The sequence below is a fragment of the Lemur catta genome, chromosome 1 (genome assembly GCF_020740605.2).
Source record: "Lemur catta isolate mLemCat1 chromosome 1, mLemCat1.pri, whole genome shotgun sequence".
Classification (NCBI taxonomy): Eukaryota; Metazoa; Chordata; class Mammalia; order Primates; family Lemuridae; genus Lemur; species Lemur catta.
Window position 1 is genome coordinate 28,777,229 of NC_059128.1, and position 17,136 is coordinate 28,794,364.

Here is a 17,136-nt window from a genome sequence, read left to right on the forward strand (position 1 = left end):
CCCATTCCCACATATATATTAAGAGAATCCCATGCACTTTCTTACTTCAAATCAGTCCCGATGTGAGATTCAGTTTGTTTCACTTTCTTCTCTCCCTCTCTCCTACCCTTTCTATCCCACTCTCCCCATCCTAGCTCTTCTTATTTTCACTTTTTATTTTCAGCACTGCAGCTCTGATGGTCCGGCTCTGCCAGGACACAGATCCATCAGGTCAGCCCTGCACCCTCTGCAGCTCAGAAGAAGGAACCTGACCAGCAGTTCCTCACTCCCTGTCCTCTTTTGCTCTGAACAAATGGCTCCATAATGGCAGTGGGTGAGACCCTGCTGTACCTCAGGGCCACTGTTCTGCTGCTCTGGCTTGAGGTGTCTTTGTTCACTTATGGCCCCTCTGAGGCCGGGCCCTCCCAGCATTTCACCTCCCCAGAAGTGGTGATCCCCTTGAGGGTGATCAGCAAGGGCAGAGGTGCAAAGGCTCTGGGATGGCTCTCCTATAGCCTGCAGTTTGGGGGCCAGAGACACATTGTCCACCTGAAGCTCAAGAAGCTATTGGTTTCCACACACCTCTCTGTGTTCACCTACACGGAACAGGATACCCTCGTCCAGGATCAGCCCTTCATTCGTGATGACTGCTACTACGATGGCTATGTGGAAGGGGTCCCTGAGTCCCTGGTTGCCCTCAGTACCTGTTCTGGGGGTTTTCGAGGAATGCTACAGATAAATGACCTTGCTTATGAAATTGAGCCAATTAGGATTTCTGCCACATTTGAACACCTGCTGTATAAGATAGACAATGAAGACACACAGTTCCCACGTAAGAGATGTGGTTTAACAGAAGAGAAAATAGCACGTCAGTTGGAATTGCAACTCTCATACAATTTCACTCTGAAGCAAAGTTCTTATTTAGACCAGTGGACCCACCAGAGGTTTCTTGAGTTTGCAGTTGTAGTAGACCATGATAGATACGTTTTCTCTGAAAGTAACGTGTCAGTAGTTCAGTTCCAAGTACTTGCTATTATCAATATTGTGGATGCTCTCTATAATGCTCTTAACCTTGATATAGTTTTGACTGGGCTTGAGATATGGACTGAAAAAAATCCATTTTCTACTAGTGGGGACTTAGATCATGTTGTGGAGGAGTTTGCTGTTTGGAAATATCATAACTTTGATAACCGAGTGCACCATGATACTGCACATCTTCTTATAAAAGAATTCTATGGTGTGAAGCTTGGTGTTGCCTATGTTAAAGGAGTATGCCAGTTTCCACTTAATTGTGGAGTTGATGTTTTTGAAGACAACAGCGTGGTTGGTTTTTCATTGGTTTTCGCACATGAGCTTGGTCATAATATCGGTATGATACATGACACTGAATCGTGTGTATGTGGGCACAAATTTTGCATAATGTATGCCTACAGAGTGCCATCAACTAGATTCAGCAACTGCAGTTATGCCCAATATTTTGACAATAGTTACAGTACTGGATTATGTCTTCAGCCTCCTCCATATCCAGAGAATATCTTTAGGCTGAAGTTCTGTGGAAACCTAGTGGTTGAAGAAGGAGAGGAGTGTGACTGTGGAACCGTGAATCAGTGTGCGAAAGATCCCTGTTGTCTGTTAAACTGCACTCTGAGTCCTGGAGCTGCTTGTGCTTTTGGAATGTGTTGCAAAGACTGCAAATTCATGCCATCGGGAACTTTATGTAGACAACAGGTCACTGAATGTGACCTTCCAGAGTGGTGCAATGGGACATCCCATCAATGCCCAGAAGATGTATATGTGCAGGATGGGTTTTCCTGTAGTGTTAATACCTACTGCTATAAAAAGTCATGCAGTAACCATGATGTGCAATGTAAAGAGATTTTTGGCCAAGATGCACTGGGTGCATCTCAGAGTTGCTACAAAGAAATCAATACCCAAGGAAATCGTTTTGGTCACTGTGGTATGAAAGGCACAATATACATGCGGTGTTTGACTGCTGATATCATGTGTGGGAGAGTTCAGTGTGAAAATGTAAGAGAGATTCCCAAACTGATAGACCATACTACAGTGCATCAATTTCACTTCAATGACACGACTTGCTGGGGCACTGATTATCATTTAGGGGTGTCTATACCTGATGTTGGTCAAGTGAAAGATGGAACTACTTGTGGTCCAGAAAAGATCTGCATCAACAGGAAGTGTGCCAGTATGGTTCTTCCGTCACCAACCTGTCAGCCTGAGACCTGTAACATGAGGGGGGTCTGCAATAATAAACAGCACTGTCACTGTGACAGTGGATGGGCACCTCCCTACTGTAAATACAAAGGCGTTGGAGGTAGTGTTGATAGCGGCCCACCTCCTGGACACAGCACGGAAGGGGTAAATGCAAAGGGAAGTTTGGGTTATATGTCATTATTGTTGCTTCTTCCTTTGATTTTTTTATTTTTATGTTGCTTCCTTGTACTTGGTAAGAAAAGGAAAGAAACACAGAAGAAAGTTGAAGAAGAGCATAGAAACGAAGAAAACAGGTAGGAGCAATGTGGAAGGAAATAAGAGTAAAACCAAGGCTCATATTTCATTTAAAAATCTCTAATTTTTCTTTTAATAATAGAGAAATATGAAGGCATATCTGACTGTTTAAACAAAAATTCAAAGATCTTTCATGTCAAGATCATAAGCATTAGCTATCACAGCAAAGTATTCCCAGCATGTTCTAGCTCTCTCTTCAGTGTTTTAAGCAATATTAAAAATTGATTTTCCCCAGAAGGCATCTCTTTATGTTTCCTGAGCAAAGGCACAGAAAAGACATATATATATATTTTTTATTTAAGGATATTATTGGGGTACAAACATTTTGGTTGCATGTTATGACTTTCCCAAATCCAAACCAAAATTGGAGGCATGCCCTTTCCCCCCTACAATGCTCACCTCGTCTATTATGAGTTTACCCACCCCAACCCCCCAATCCCTACAGAATATTACTACTGGGTGAGCACCTTAGTGTGGTGAGTACATGTGGTGCCTATTCTTCCATTCTTGTGATACCTCACTTAGGAGGATGGGCTCAAGTTCTATCCAGGAAAATATAAGAGGTACTAGATCACTGTCATTTTTTATAATTGAGTAGTGTTCCATTGTATACATATGCCGTATTTTATTAATCCACTCAGGGATTGACGAGCACTTGAGTTGTTTCCACATCCTTGTAATAGTGAATTGTGCTGCCATAAACATTTTGAGTGCAGATGTCTTTATTATAGAATGTCTTTTGTTCCTTTGGGTAGATGCCTAACAGTGCTATTGCTGGATCAAATGGTATTTCTATTTTTAGGGAGATTTTTTTATGATTGATTCAATCTCACTACTCATTATTGGTCTGTTCAGTATTTCTATTTTTTACTTATTTAAGCTTGAGAGTTTGTATTTTTCCAAAATTTATCCATTTCTTTTAGATTTTCTAGTTTGTAATTACAGAGGTGTTCATAGTAGTTTCAGATAATCTTTCATATTTTTGTGGTATCAGTTTTAATATCTTCTTTTTCATATCTGAATGAGCTTATTTGAATCCTTTCTTTTCTAGTCCTGGTTAATCTAGGAGTGGTCTATTGATTTAGTTTATCTTTTCGAGAACCAACTTTTGTTTCATTGATCCTTTGTAATTTTTGTTTATTTCCATTTCACTTAGTTTTGCTCTGATCTTTGTTATTTCTTTTCTTCTGCTAGCTTTGGGTTTGGTTTGTTCTAGTTCCTTTAGGTATGATATTAGGTTGTTAATTTGTAATATTTCTGTCTTTTTGATGTAGGCATTTAGTGCTGTCAACTTCCCTTTTATAACTGCTTTTCCTGTGTCCTAGAGATTCTGGGAGCTTGTGTCACCTTTGTCGTTAAATTTAATAAATTTTTTTATTTCCATCGTGATTTCATCATTGATTGTTCAATCATAGTTTGTTTAATTTCCATGTGTTTGTATAGTTTTGAGAGTTCCTCTTGGAATTGATTTCCAGTTTTATTCTACTATAGTCTAAGAGGGTACACGGTATCATTTCGATTTTTGAAAATTTTCTGAGAGTTTTTTTGTGGCCTAACATATGATCTATCTTGGAAAATGTCCCAATGTACTGATGAGAAGAATATGTATTTGTAATTTTGGAGTAGAATGTTCTGTGAATGTTTGTTAGGTTCGTTTGTTATAGACCCCCATTTAAATCTTGTTTTTTTGTTCATTTTCCTCCACAATGATCTGTCTATTTCTATCAGAAGTCCCCAGCTATTACGATGTTTCTGTCTGTTTCTTTCCTTAAGTGTTGTAGTATTTGTTTTATGAATCTGGCTGCTCCTGTGTTAGGTGTATATATGTTCAGGATTATTGTATCTTTTTGTTGAATCGATCCCTTTATCATTATATAATGACCATCTTCACCTTTTTTTTTTACTGTTGTTGATTTAAATATGTTTTATCTGATATGAGAATATCTATTCCTGTTCACTTTTAGTTTTTGTTTGAATGGAATATTTTTCCCACCCTTTTACCTAAGTCTATGAGAATCTTTATGAGTTTAATGGGTTTCTTAGAGACTGCATATATTTGGGTTATGTTTTTAATCCATTCCACCAATCTGTATCTTTTAAGTGGGGCATTTTGACTGTTTACATTCAATGTTAATATTGATATATGAGATACTGTACCAGTCATCATGTTGAATGCTACCTAGTGTCTTTGCTTTCTCCCTTGTATTTCTGTTTTATAAGAGCTGTGAGTTTTCACTTTTGGTTGTTTTTATACTGTAGAGTATCAGTTGTGTTGTTCAACATATATTGTACTTTTAAAGATTTCTTCTGGAGCAGGTCTATTGGTGAGAAATTCCCTTGTGTTTCCTTCTCTGGGAAAGACTTCATTTCTCCTTCATTTATGAAGGTTAGTTTTGCATGATATAGAATTCTTAGATGACAGTTATTCTGTTTAAGAAGAATGAAGACAATACCCCATTCCCTTCTGCCTTATAAGGTTTCCTGTGAGAAGTCTGCTGTTAGTCTGACGGGTTATCCTTTATAAATTACTTGAATTTTTCACCTGGCTGCTTGTAGGATTTTCTTCTTCACTTTGACTTTGGCCAGTCTGATGACTATGTGCCTTGGAGATATCCTGTTTGTCTTCCAGAAGTTCAATGACCTTTTTGTATTTGGGTATCTAAATCTCTACCAAGACCAGGGAAATTTTCCTCCATTATTCCCTCAAGTAGGTTTTGTATGCTTTTTGCTTTTTCTTCTTCTCCATTAGGGATACCTGTAATCCTTATGTTTGGTCATCTTACATAGTTTCATAATTCTTAAAGAGTTTGTTCGTTGTTCTTGATTCTTTTTGCTCTATTTTTGACTAACTGGGTTAATTCAAAAGCCTTGTCTTTAAGCTCTGAAATTCTTTCCTCTGTTTGTCTAGTCTGTTGTTAAAGCTTTGCACTGTATTTTGTACTTCCATAGAAGATTCTTTAATTTCCAGAAGTTCTATTTTTTTAAGTTTAAAAACTTAAACTAGATAGATAGTTTCTGTCTCTTTAGTGGATTTTTTTCATTCATGTCCTGAATTATTTTTTAGGTTTCTTTGTGTTGGTTTTCAACTTTGTCACCAATCCCATTGAGCTTACTTGTGGTCTATATTTTGAATTGCATATCTGACATTTCAAAAATTTCCTTTTGATTGGAGTCACTTGCTGGAGAGCTAGTGTAACTTTTTGGGGGTTGTTGTTACATTCTGGTTTTTCATACTGCCAGAATTCTTGTGTTGATTCTTCCTCCTCTGGAGAAGCTGCTGCTTTGTGTGTTTTTACTTTACTTTTGTTTAAATGGGACTTCTTTTTTGTTTGTTTGTTTCCCCTCTCAAGGATTTGACTGTAGCATATATTAGACCTTTGTCTTTGCTTGTCTTTAAGATGGCCAAAGCTCTGCATAGATTTTTTAGTAATAGTTTATTGTTGTGGTTTTCTCAAATGCCAATTATTTGTAGGCTGTAGTGGTGGTATACTATATATGGGGGCAGGTTCCCTGCTTTCTGCCAAGAAAGAGATATGGGGGTCTCTGGAATTGGAATCTTGCTTCTTTCCCCAGCCTTGTGCACTTCTAACAGGAAGAATTATGTTGGAACATGCAGTTTTGTCACCAGACCAGTAGGTGGCACTTGCAGTTAAGAGTTGGCCAAGCTATGTACAATTGAATCGGCAAACGATGCAATGGGCTGAACACATTGACCTTCCTGCCAGTAAGTTATGCTGGCCAGAGAAAGCTAGATGTGGTGTTGTTTGGGAGCTATGTCCAGCTCTACTCTACCAGAAGATGCACTCAGATGTCCCCCACACTGGGCTTGGCCCTGGAACTCCCAGGGGCCCCTTCCTGTGATCTGCCACCCCCAAGGCTGATGTGTGGGGCAGAGCCAGGTGGGGCTGTTTCAGGCAAGTCTGCATCCAGGTTCCCCAGAGGTTGGTGCAAGTGCTGTACCAATGAGGGCTAAAGGTCGATTTCCAGGCTGCTGGGGGAATCCTGGAGGTTGTGGAGATGCCCCCAGCACTCCATAGGACCTGCTCATGGACTTGAAGTTGTCAAGAATCCACAGTCTAGTAGATGGAAGTGGGGTTCAGGTTGCTCTCCCCACCCGCCCACCCCCTAGCTTCTGGCCAAATCAGCTAGGCCACTCAGTAGGCAACTGCACTCAGAGCACAGCGGGACCAGACTGGGAGCCTCCAATGCCAGGACAGAGAATGCTGCTGCCATTTCTAAGGGGATGGTGTCCTGTGTTTGTACTGCAGCACAGAGGCACACTACACTTCTCTCTCACTTCTGTCCACATGGGCTCCCTCCCGACTTGAAATCAATTCACAAATCCCTCCATGTCCCTGAGCAGTGCAATTGCGTTGTGGGAGTATGGGAACAAGCCCGTTCCTAAACTGTCCAAGTTGAAGTACTATCCTGACTTAGGAAAAGCAAGCCTGGTACTCAGCTGCCTGGAGGGAATGAGAGGCAGCCACTTGGAGTTGCGCTGCAGTTTGTTGGTGGGGAAGCAGGGAGAAGAACCCCACACTCTGTGGATGCAGCCAGGCAGGCAGCTCCAGGGAAAATGATGGCAGGTGTGGAGCTTCTGATCCAAAATCCCCACAGTTTCATTCTGGCCCAGAGCTGCAATGGGGAAACTCCACCTAGAGGTACAAGAGATTGCCTGGGTACCCATGTCCTTCTGGCTTCTGACCGAATCAGTTGGGCCAGTTACAGGGCAACTGTGCTCTGTCAGCACAGCAGGACCAGACTGTGAGCCTCCCCTGCCAGGACAGAAAGAATACCTGCTATTTTCATGGGGGGCGGGATGTCCCATGTGTATGCCATAATGTAAAAGCCCTCTAGACTCTCTTCTTGTTCTGTCCACATGGGCTCCCTCCCCACTTGAGATCAGTTCACACATCTCCCCTCCTCACCCGCAAAGGACACAGTCAAGTCACAGGATATGGGAACAGGCCTTTAGACCCATTCCTAGGATGCTCAAGTCCAAGCACCAACTCTGACTAGGAAAGGCAGGCTGGTCTCCAGCAGCCTAGGATGGTACTCAAGCCAGCTGCTTGGAGTTTTGCTGCAGTTCAGTGGGGGAAGGGGGAAAGAAAGGATACCACTCTCTGGAAGAAGCCAGGCCAGCAGCTCTGTGAAAAGGCCAGCAGGCATAACGTTTCTCGTCTCAAAACCCCTTAGTTCTGCAGCAGCTCATGGCCAGCAGGGGATATTTTTCCTGGGGGTGCAGATTGCCTGGGTTCCCATCTCCCTCCCTGGCCCAGCAGTGAGGCAGAGGCTTCAGCGCCAGGCTCAGAGGACTGGGGGAAGTGCTTCCAATTAGTTCTAGGCCCCGGTGTCTGGAGTTTAGAAGCCTGTAAAAACACCCGAATTCCCTGCAGCTCTCTGGGGCTGTGAGTATAAAGGAGCTCCTGTTCAGTCAAAACTGGAAAGGTTTCAGGCAGAAGCCTGGGGCCCCAAAGGTCTCCCGCTTACCCCTTTCCTGGATCTCAGTTGGAGGCCATTCAAGGCCCTCAAAAAAACCTCACCCAGGCAGTCTGTCTTCTAGCTTCACCCTGAGTGTTCTCCATCACCTCCCTGTTGTCTTAGCTTTTTCACCCTCCCATGATCTATTCAGACTGGGTTTTTGATGAATATCCTGGTTTTTCTCCGGAGAGGAAGCATTTGTCTGCTTCCTCTGGTCAGCCATCCTGCCATCCTCCACCAGGAGTTCTCTGAGCTTCTTGGATCTGGATGTCTAAATCTCTAGCAACACCAGGGAAGTTTTCCTTGGTTTTTCCCTCAAATAGGTTTTCCAAATCTCTAGCAACACCAGGGAAGTTTTCCTTGGTTTTTCCCTCAAATAGGTTTTCCAAACATTTTCCTTTTTCTTCTTCTCCCTCAGATACCTATGATCCTTACGTTTATATATTTTACATAATCATGTATTACTTGGAGACTTTGTTTATTTTTTTTAATTATTATTATTATTTTAGTTTTTTCTGATTGGATTAATTCAAAAGCCTTGCCTTCAAGTTCTGAAATTCTTTCTTCTGCTTGGTCAAGTCTATTGTTAAAACTTTCCGCCGCAATTTGAAATTCCCTAATTCAATCTTTCTAGAAGTTCTTTTAAAGTATCTATCTCTTTAGAACATTTTTCATTCACATCCTGAATTTTTTTTTTATTTCTTTATGTTTGTTTTCAACTTTCTTGTGGGTCTCATTGAGCAACTTTATAATCAATTATTTTGAATTCTTTAACTGGCATTTCAAAGATTTCATTCTGGTTTCCATCCGTTACTGGAGAATTAGTGTGATCCTTTGGGGGCATTGTAAAACTTTGTTTTTTCATATTGCCAGAATTATTTTTCTGGTTCATTCACATCTAGATAGACTATTTCTTCTTCCTATTTTTGAATTTATTTTTGATTCAACTAGTTTTTTTTCCCCTTTTGAGGATGTGACTATAACGTGTATAGTTTATGTTCACCTAGCTTCGCCTCTCGGTGCTTAGTGGCAACAACTTTGCATGGGTTCCTTGGGTATCGAAAATCTTTGTGCAGTGGCTTTCTCGGGTGATTGTAGTAGCAGTGTACTGTGTGTACGAGCAGATTCCTGTCTCCTGCGGGGCTGGAATGGTAGAAGTTTCTTGAAGCTTATCTCCTTCCCTAGAGGTGTGTACTTTTTTCCCCTAGAATTTTTTTCACTGTGTTGAAATGCAGTTCAGCCTTCAGGGTAGTAGGAGGTATCTACAGGTGAGAACCGGCTGCAGCTGAAGCAGATGGGTATATCCAATACCACAATGATGGGCAAAAGTATCAGCCCTGACAGAGGTGGCTGGGGGAGCTCCCGGTGAAATGCACTGGGGGAGTTCTTCACGGGGAAAGGGAAGAAGCTACCTCACGTGTACTACCAGGCTGGCAGAAAAGTAATCTGCCTCCCCACAATGTCCCTATGCTGTTGTTTCAGATATTCAGTTGATAGGCACCTCTGTCCATCTTTGGGAATACTGACATTCTGTGTAGAGAGGGAGTGGGACTGCACCCCTTGTGCAGGCCTGACCCTGGAGGGCACACCTCCCATAGGGATGCAGTCACTCCAAAATGCCCCAGAAAGACCATCCTACAGGTGCACCCATGTCACGCTCCTGTGTACCTAATGGTGGGTAAGAGAGAGGAAAATTCCCCTTCTCCAAGTCCCTTCAGGAGCACTGGGGTTGCTCCGCTGCTGAGGCAGAACTGCAGTCTTCCCCAACTGAGCATTTCAGTGTCACTTTGTTGATATCACCAACATACCTAAAGAACTACAGATGGAATTGATTGAGCTCTCAGTAGGGGACATTTTAAAGTCATTGTTTGATGCTAAGAAGATCCAGTTGAAATATGGAAAAATGCATAATACCCATACCTTCAGCAACATGCCCCCAAAATGCTTTCTTGCCTTTCAACCACTTATTGGTGCAAATCTACATTCTCCTACCTGACCCACATCAAGACGCCCTTAAGGTCACAAACAACTGACACCTATCTAGAGGATCAACTGGAACCGTGGACCTCCGTGCTGCAACCAAATATTCAAATGCTTTCCAACCAAAAGCAGACACAACAAAGTCATTAAAATGTTAGTTAACTTTAAAATTAACAAATAGTTTTCATTTTTTGAAATTAAGTACATAGTTAGATTTTTACAAAATGATGTACATTTTTAAGTATGGCTAATTGAAGTTTCTTGAATGTGGCCTTATGTAATTACAGCTAAATTAATGCAGCCTTCTAACATGAAAACGTTCCTCACCCCTGGTGTTGACAGTATAGTTTCCTCCTTTGACATTATCAGTGGTAGGAGACATCATTGGAACAAACTAACTCAGGAGAAGGTGAATGTACTGCATGACAGTAGATCTGACAGAAGATCTCCTCAGTGGAACAAATGTGGCAAACCCCTTGGGGATTCCCACAAGTATTTAATAGAAATTTGAAGGAATCAGAGCTTTATGAGCAACTGGAGCCATAGACTAGCTTTCTAGCACATAACTCATTTCCCCTTCACTTATTATGCTACAGCCAGTATGTTATATATTAGGAATTCAGAAATGAAAAGGTAAATACGGTGAGTACAGACCAACTGGAAGTAAACATTGATATTTTGCATGGGTCCTACTCTTACTTGGCAAGAACAGTTGAAGCAACAAATTTTCTTCAAAGATTGTGATTGTTCATTTTTGAGATATTTTCTTTATAACTTTGGCTTTCTAGGAAAGATAAAGGTGGTGGTGCTGCTACAGAACTTTCTTTTGGTCTCGGTAGAATTGAGAATTTGCAATTCAAATGTGTGGCCTGCATTCTTGGTTTGCATATAATATGTATGGCTTATTTAGACATAAAACATAAGAAAAATCCCTTAAAGGTAATGTTTTTAACCTTGGATCCGTATAGCTGGAATTTTGGGAGTATACTTGTAGAGATGGACAACTGATACCCAGGCATTTTTTTAATTGAAGTATGATTGACATACAAAAGCCATAGTGCCCTACACTCAACTATTGCCTCTAGAAGTTTCTTCCCTCTTGTTCTTAAAAGAACATTTAAAGTAAGGTCTACACTCTTAATGAATTTTTAATTATACAATATGGTATTGTTAGATATATGTACTATGCTGTACAGTAGATCTCTAGGACTTATTCATCTTGCATAATTTAAACTATGTACTCTTTGATCATCACCTCTCAATTCTTCCTCCCCTACCCCCCGGTAACCATTCTAATCTCTGCATCTATGAGTTTGACAATTAAGATTCCTGATATAAGTGAGATCATTTAGTATTTGTTATTCTGTGTCTGGCTTATTTCACTTAGCATATCTTCCAAGTTTACTCATGTTGTAACAAATGGCATGATTCGTTTATTTTTTAAAGCTGAATAATATTCCGTTGTGTGTTTATATTACATTTTCCCTATCCATTCATCTATTGGTGGACATTTAGATTGTTAACATGCTTTGCTATTATAAATAGTGCTGCAATGAACATGGGAATGTAGATATCTCTTTCAGATTCTGATTCAGTTCTTTTGAGTATATACTCAGAAGTGGGATTTCTGGATCGTATTCTATATTTTGAGTAGCTATTGTAAATGGGATTGCTTTTTCATAGCTTACTGTAACCTTGATCTCCTGGGCTCAAGCGATCCTCCTGCCTCAGACTCCTAAGTAGCTAGGACTAGAGGTGTGCACCACTGTGCCTGGCTAATTTGTTTTTTTGTAGAGTTGGGGTCTTGCTATGTTGTCCAGGCTGATCTTGAACTCCTGGCCTCAAGCAATACTCTTGCCTTGGCCTCCCAAATTGCTGAGATTACAGGTGTGAGCCACCACACCCAGCCTGTATCCAATTTTTATTAATGTATGGTTGAGCTCAGATTATGTAACCAGCTCCATAAGCAAGAAAACATTTTTTGTAGTTTTTTTTTCTTGTAGTTCTCTTATGTTTCAAGTTCCCAGGTCAGTAAGATTTGCTGAGCAGAACTTTGTAACTTTCTGTCACACTGATGCATTCCCTGTGGAGTTTCTTTCCCAGAAATGGTGGCTCTTCCTTGCAGTCATTGTTAGGGCCTAGGGACCATAGGCAGCCAATAACCAGAAATTAGCTTCTGTATTATGTTTGCTTGCTTAGGAGAGTGGAAAATTTCCAGCTGACCCTTATCTGTCTCCGAACCTGCCATCTTGCTTCTGCTAGTATGTTTTAGCTTAGAGAATAAGGGGTAGGGCGGTGCATTACACACAACTGTCCATAAGATAAACTAGCAGTCAGCTCAGGGTCGAAACGCCCTGGAGCACTGAGGCGCCCAACATAGGGCTGTACCTAGATAAGCAAAAAGTGGAATGTGAAATGTATTTTTAACTAAGATTAATGTTGTCTGTAACCATACTACTTCAGAGTTAAATTTTAGCTGTGTGACTCCTACGAAAGCCCACCTCAAAGCTATGGAAAGCTCCCAACCTCTCCCCAATCCTGCTGAAACGAGATAAGAATGTATCGTGGCTAAGATTAACGATTTCTTTGGCTTCTGTAACCTTGCTTGTGCAATTAGATAGTTTTTCACAGTGTAGTTTTTGCCTTTAAAAGAGCTGGCCTCTCCTGGCTCAGGACTGCTCTCTGTGAAGCTGTCTCTTAGCGGTGCAGAGGGTAGTCGCTGGCCAACTAATAAAGACTCATAATTTGGCTCAGTTTTGGTCTTTAGGTGGTCTTTTTCTCGCACTCCAGACCACAATAGTCATGAGATAACTACAAAGCCTTACACACTCGTTTGTCTGGAGAAGACAAGATATGCAATACTCTACCACAAATTGTGCCCAAGGACCCATTGAGCCTGCTCATAAGGCTGAAAGAATGACAAATATTAACACCTAGTTCATTTTAATACTAAAATCGCCACCCTGGGTGGGACTTATCTGCCATTTTTTGAAAATGGGATGTATGTACTAGCATGATTTCTGACTGTGCTTGTGTGCCCTACACTCCAACCCAAACACATAGTGATGCTCACTCCCCTCATCCATTATTCATTTCACCTCTAGAAAAACCCCTGACCCTGTTGATAAGGGAGGTGGCTTTGAGGCAGTTCATACCTTCCTCTCCCAGTAGATGTGTCTCCTGCAATAAATCCTTTCTTCCTTCACAATCCTTTTTGTCTCAGTAATTGGTTTTTTGTGCAGTGAGCAACATTGAACCCCCTTGTGGGTTCATTAACAATTATATATTTTGCCAATCACTATCCCATAAATTCTTGACCAACCACTTTGAACATATTCTCCTAACAAACATTATAGTCTAATAAGAGATGAAATTTTAATAACATATAAAACAGAAAATAGCAAGTTTATTAATGTTATAAAAGTTCATTGAATATGATAGTAGTAAGGGAAGTGGTACAATATCAAGTGGAATTTGATCTTACCCTAGAAAGTTACTATAATTTAGTCCAATAGTGAAAAGTGATTAGACTGTCTTGGCCAATGCAATGCATGAGCAAAATTATGAAGCAGAAGTGACTCTACACTGTAGAAGAACATAGGCTGGAGCTGAGGAGGCTATCCAACTCCCATTATATTAAATTCAAAATTGTATAGAAATGATAGAGCAGAGCACAATGTCCTTGAGAGCCAGTTATTTCTATAGAAGTGAAAGATCTTTGTTGCTAAGCAGCTAAATCTAGAATTTAGTAACCTGAGAGATAAAAGGGGGAGAGCTTATATTTCCCTGTGTTCTGTGTGGTCTCAACTACAAATCTTGTTCATTGATAAAGGGTGGTACAAACCATCTAAACAGAAAGGGCCATGGAAACTACTGTTTCTTTTACTGGTAGGTCATTCATCAAGTTTGGTTCTATGAATAAGTTGGTATCTAGAGTAGCCCTTTGGATAATGTGACATTTCTTAATTTTTGTTTTGTTTTACTTTTTAAAGATGGGAGTGACTTGAGTATGGCTAGGGAGTAGGGTAACCAACCATTCTGGTTTGGCTGGAACAGAGGAGGTTGCTGGGATGCAGGACTTTCAGTTTTAAAACCAGGACATTCGCAAGCATATCAGGATGAGTTGCTTACCCCAGTCGCCAATAAAAACAGGCAAAATAGGAGAAGATGAAGATACAGTTGAGAGTAGGGAAAACTGATAGAATCAGCCCTCAAGTAGGTAGAAGATAAGATCTAGAACAGAAAGTATGGGGCTACTACCTGAATCTGGGAGGAAATCATGCTTCCACTGAGACTTGGGTGGGGAGTGAGGTAGAGAAGAGGTATATATGGATATGGATTCAGATAGATTTGTAATGGTGAAAAGCCTAGAAACCATTTTGCCCTTGAATTTGGTATCACTGTAGATATATTTTTTGCTGTGTTCCAGAGAAAATGATCCATTTTATATTGTGACCTAGTGGCCTCACACACACATACGGTCCCAAATTTTTGGCACCAAGTGTGCAAGAGTTGCTAAGAATCTTCTATTTCCTTAAAGAAAAAAACTGCAGCTCATAACCAACTAAATTAATCCCATGACTCTGTAATGGGTTGGATATTAGTGACAGAGAGATGGAAGAACAGTGCATTAGGACATTAGGGTAAGAGGGGAGATGAGTAGGTAGGGGTGTTGAGAAATTTGAGATAGCTGCAGGGAAAGGAAGAAAGAGTTTATAAAACATGTGGAGGAGATCTGATATCTAATTTGAGAGTCCAATTATGTTAGAGAACATGGAGTTTTAGTGGCACCACTTCATAGTATTGATGGTAGAATGATGTTCCTTCAGGAGTTGGTCTCTGGAGAACTAGGAATGAAGACAAAAATGTCTGGCTGAAAGATTCTTTGGAGTTATTTTCCTATTCTTGCCTATTCTCATGCTAAGCTCCAAGAAAAACAATAATATGAAAGAGGTTCATGCAGCTAATCAGTCTCCTCCACAGCAGTGTATCTTTTATTAGTTCTTCCCACTTTCCATCCTCCCATCCATAACAACTCCTACTCCATAACAAGTAGAAAACACATCAAGAGTGATACTGAGAGCAAATCTGGAAGTTAGGATTTCACCCCAGTTTAGAGATGTTTGTCCTTGGAAGTTTTTTTTTTCTCTTGGGTGCTACTTGGACCTTGTGGAATATGGTGCCTACCTTACAGCAATGGAAACTGCTCAGGTGGAGCCAGGCTCTACAGGCAAGTTAATGGAAGGGTATTGTTCAGACTGAAACAAGTCCTCCCCATCCACATAGCAAATCTAGGGCAAATAAAAAACTTAAATATTTTATATTAGAAAGGAAAACGGTACTCGGTTAACTATACTGTGATTGAAAGGCAATGAAAATGAATTTTCAGCTACTGGCACTATACGTAAATGAGGAAACTCAGAACATTAAGGAGGTGTGAATGTAATATCCAGGACAATAAAGAAGAGGAAAAATAAGGGATGGGAGGGTTTGAAACATTTGCTGAATTCATGTCTCCATTCCTTAGGCTATGGAGATAGGACATGCCATTCCAGGTCTGATTGTACATTATCTTTTTAAGTCTCTAACAAGCACATTGTTTTGGATTTTTTTTTTCCATAGTACCATTGGTGGCTTTGATGTAGGAGTCGAGAAATTATATGACAAGATTAATACAGTTCTCTGACTCCCACCTCCAGATTTGTGTTGTAAGTAGGACTTTAGAGAGTTAAAGATTTTGGCACACAGTGGTTGAAGTGATGGCTCAAATGACATGGAAGACAAAGGTGTGAGATTGAGAGAAATTGGGAGACAATGAAAGACAAAAGTATTTGGGTTCTCTTTGAGTTTGAAAAATAGAAATAGCAAGAGTAAGGGAGAGCTGGAAGGATTTAAACTGTTGGTAAATTGCTTAGGATATAAGAACTTTTTGTATGATGACAAGGTATAAATTATGACCGTGAGTGGGTAAACCCACGAGTTACACTGATGATGAACTGAAGAAGTAACCATTTAAAACCTTCCAGTTTTCAGATGGGTTGTCTATACACTGGCTAATATTAGCTACAAGGACAGTAGGATTTTTGATGGAGAATAACTATCAGTCAGGTGCCAAAGCTTTTGAAGTTTGTGCAAGAGTGATAGGGGTGGTTGACGAGAAATATAAAAAATAGTGCAGCTAGATATTATAGGATGAATGGTTTGGTATTGACTTTGTGAGGTGTGGAGAACAGGAAGTCACATTCTGGACCATGTGGTACATGTGACTTCTGAGAATGGGGCTTCTGTAGAGCAAGCCTTCGGGCAAGCAGTGAATTCTGTTGAAGCTCAGATTTAATAAAGTAAGTAGATGTAGGGAGATTTGTATGAAGAGATTGAGGATGGGGTTTGATTTCTTCTTTCTCTGTCTTCCTTTGTCACTAAAGGAAGACTCTGGAAGGCACAGGGGAAGGTGTATGGAGGGATATTATTGGGGAACTTGAATAAGGGGTAAAGAAAGCATTGATTAGAAGTGGATTCAGAGTCCAGGAGATGATTGGTGTTGGGTTTGACATCTTCATTTTTCTATCTTCTATGCAAGGCTTCTTGGATTAGCTTGATTTAGATGCTCTTCCTTTGTGTTCTTATGAGAAACTACACTTACCTTCATCAATATGTTTATTACAATCAGGGGTGGAATCAAATTTTGAGGCCTGATGCATCTACATGATGACAGGCCTATATTAAGAAAAAGAATACCAAATTACAATTGTAAAAAATATGTATAAAAATGAACATTTATTTAGCATAAGAAAGAAATAAATTATAAATTTTAAAAGGTTGAAAACACCATAAACATCACAAAATTTACTCCCTTATACTTACATTAATTAACTTCCTGACACACTTATATAATATGTTTTCCCTATGGTTTTTTAATTGCCACTTAATTGCCTCTCTATGACAATTACTTTGTTAAAATTTCTAAGGCAAGAACTGAAGGGCATGTTCTTTCCCCAGCATGTTTGCTAAAAATTTATTTTGTATCATTAATAGCTTAGAAAAAAATTCAGCTCCACAACCTGTTATTGATAGTGAGATAAATAATGACATACATTATTACCAAATTTTAGAAAACCTTTGTCAGGTCCTTTATATATGAATTGTAATATTTCAGTGCATTTCACATTT

General features: G+C 40.2%; 1 protein-coding gene across 1 annotated transcript; it reads left to right on the forward strand.

Annotated features, from left to right (window-relative positions):
- Window positions 1–303: 303 nt before the first annotated feature.
- Window positions 304–2,536, forward strand: ADAM20 (ADAM metallopeptidase domain 20). Its single transcript, XM_045554709.1, has one exon. It carries the CDS (start codon window positions 304–306, stop codon window positions 2,506–2,508), a length of 2,205 nt encoding a protein of 734 aa, XP_045410665.1. The 3' UTR covers window positions 2,509–2,536.
- The last annotated feature ends 14,600 nt before the right edge of the window (window positions 2,537–17,136 follow it).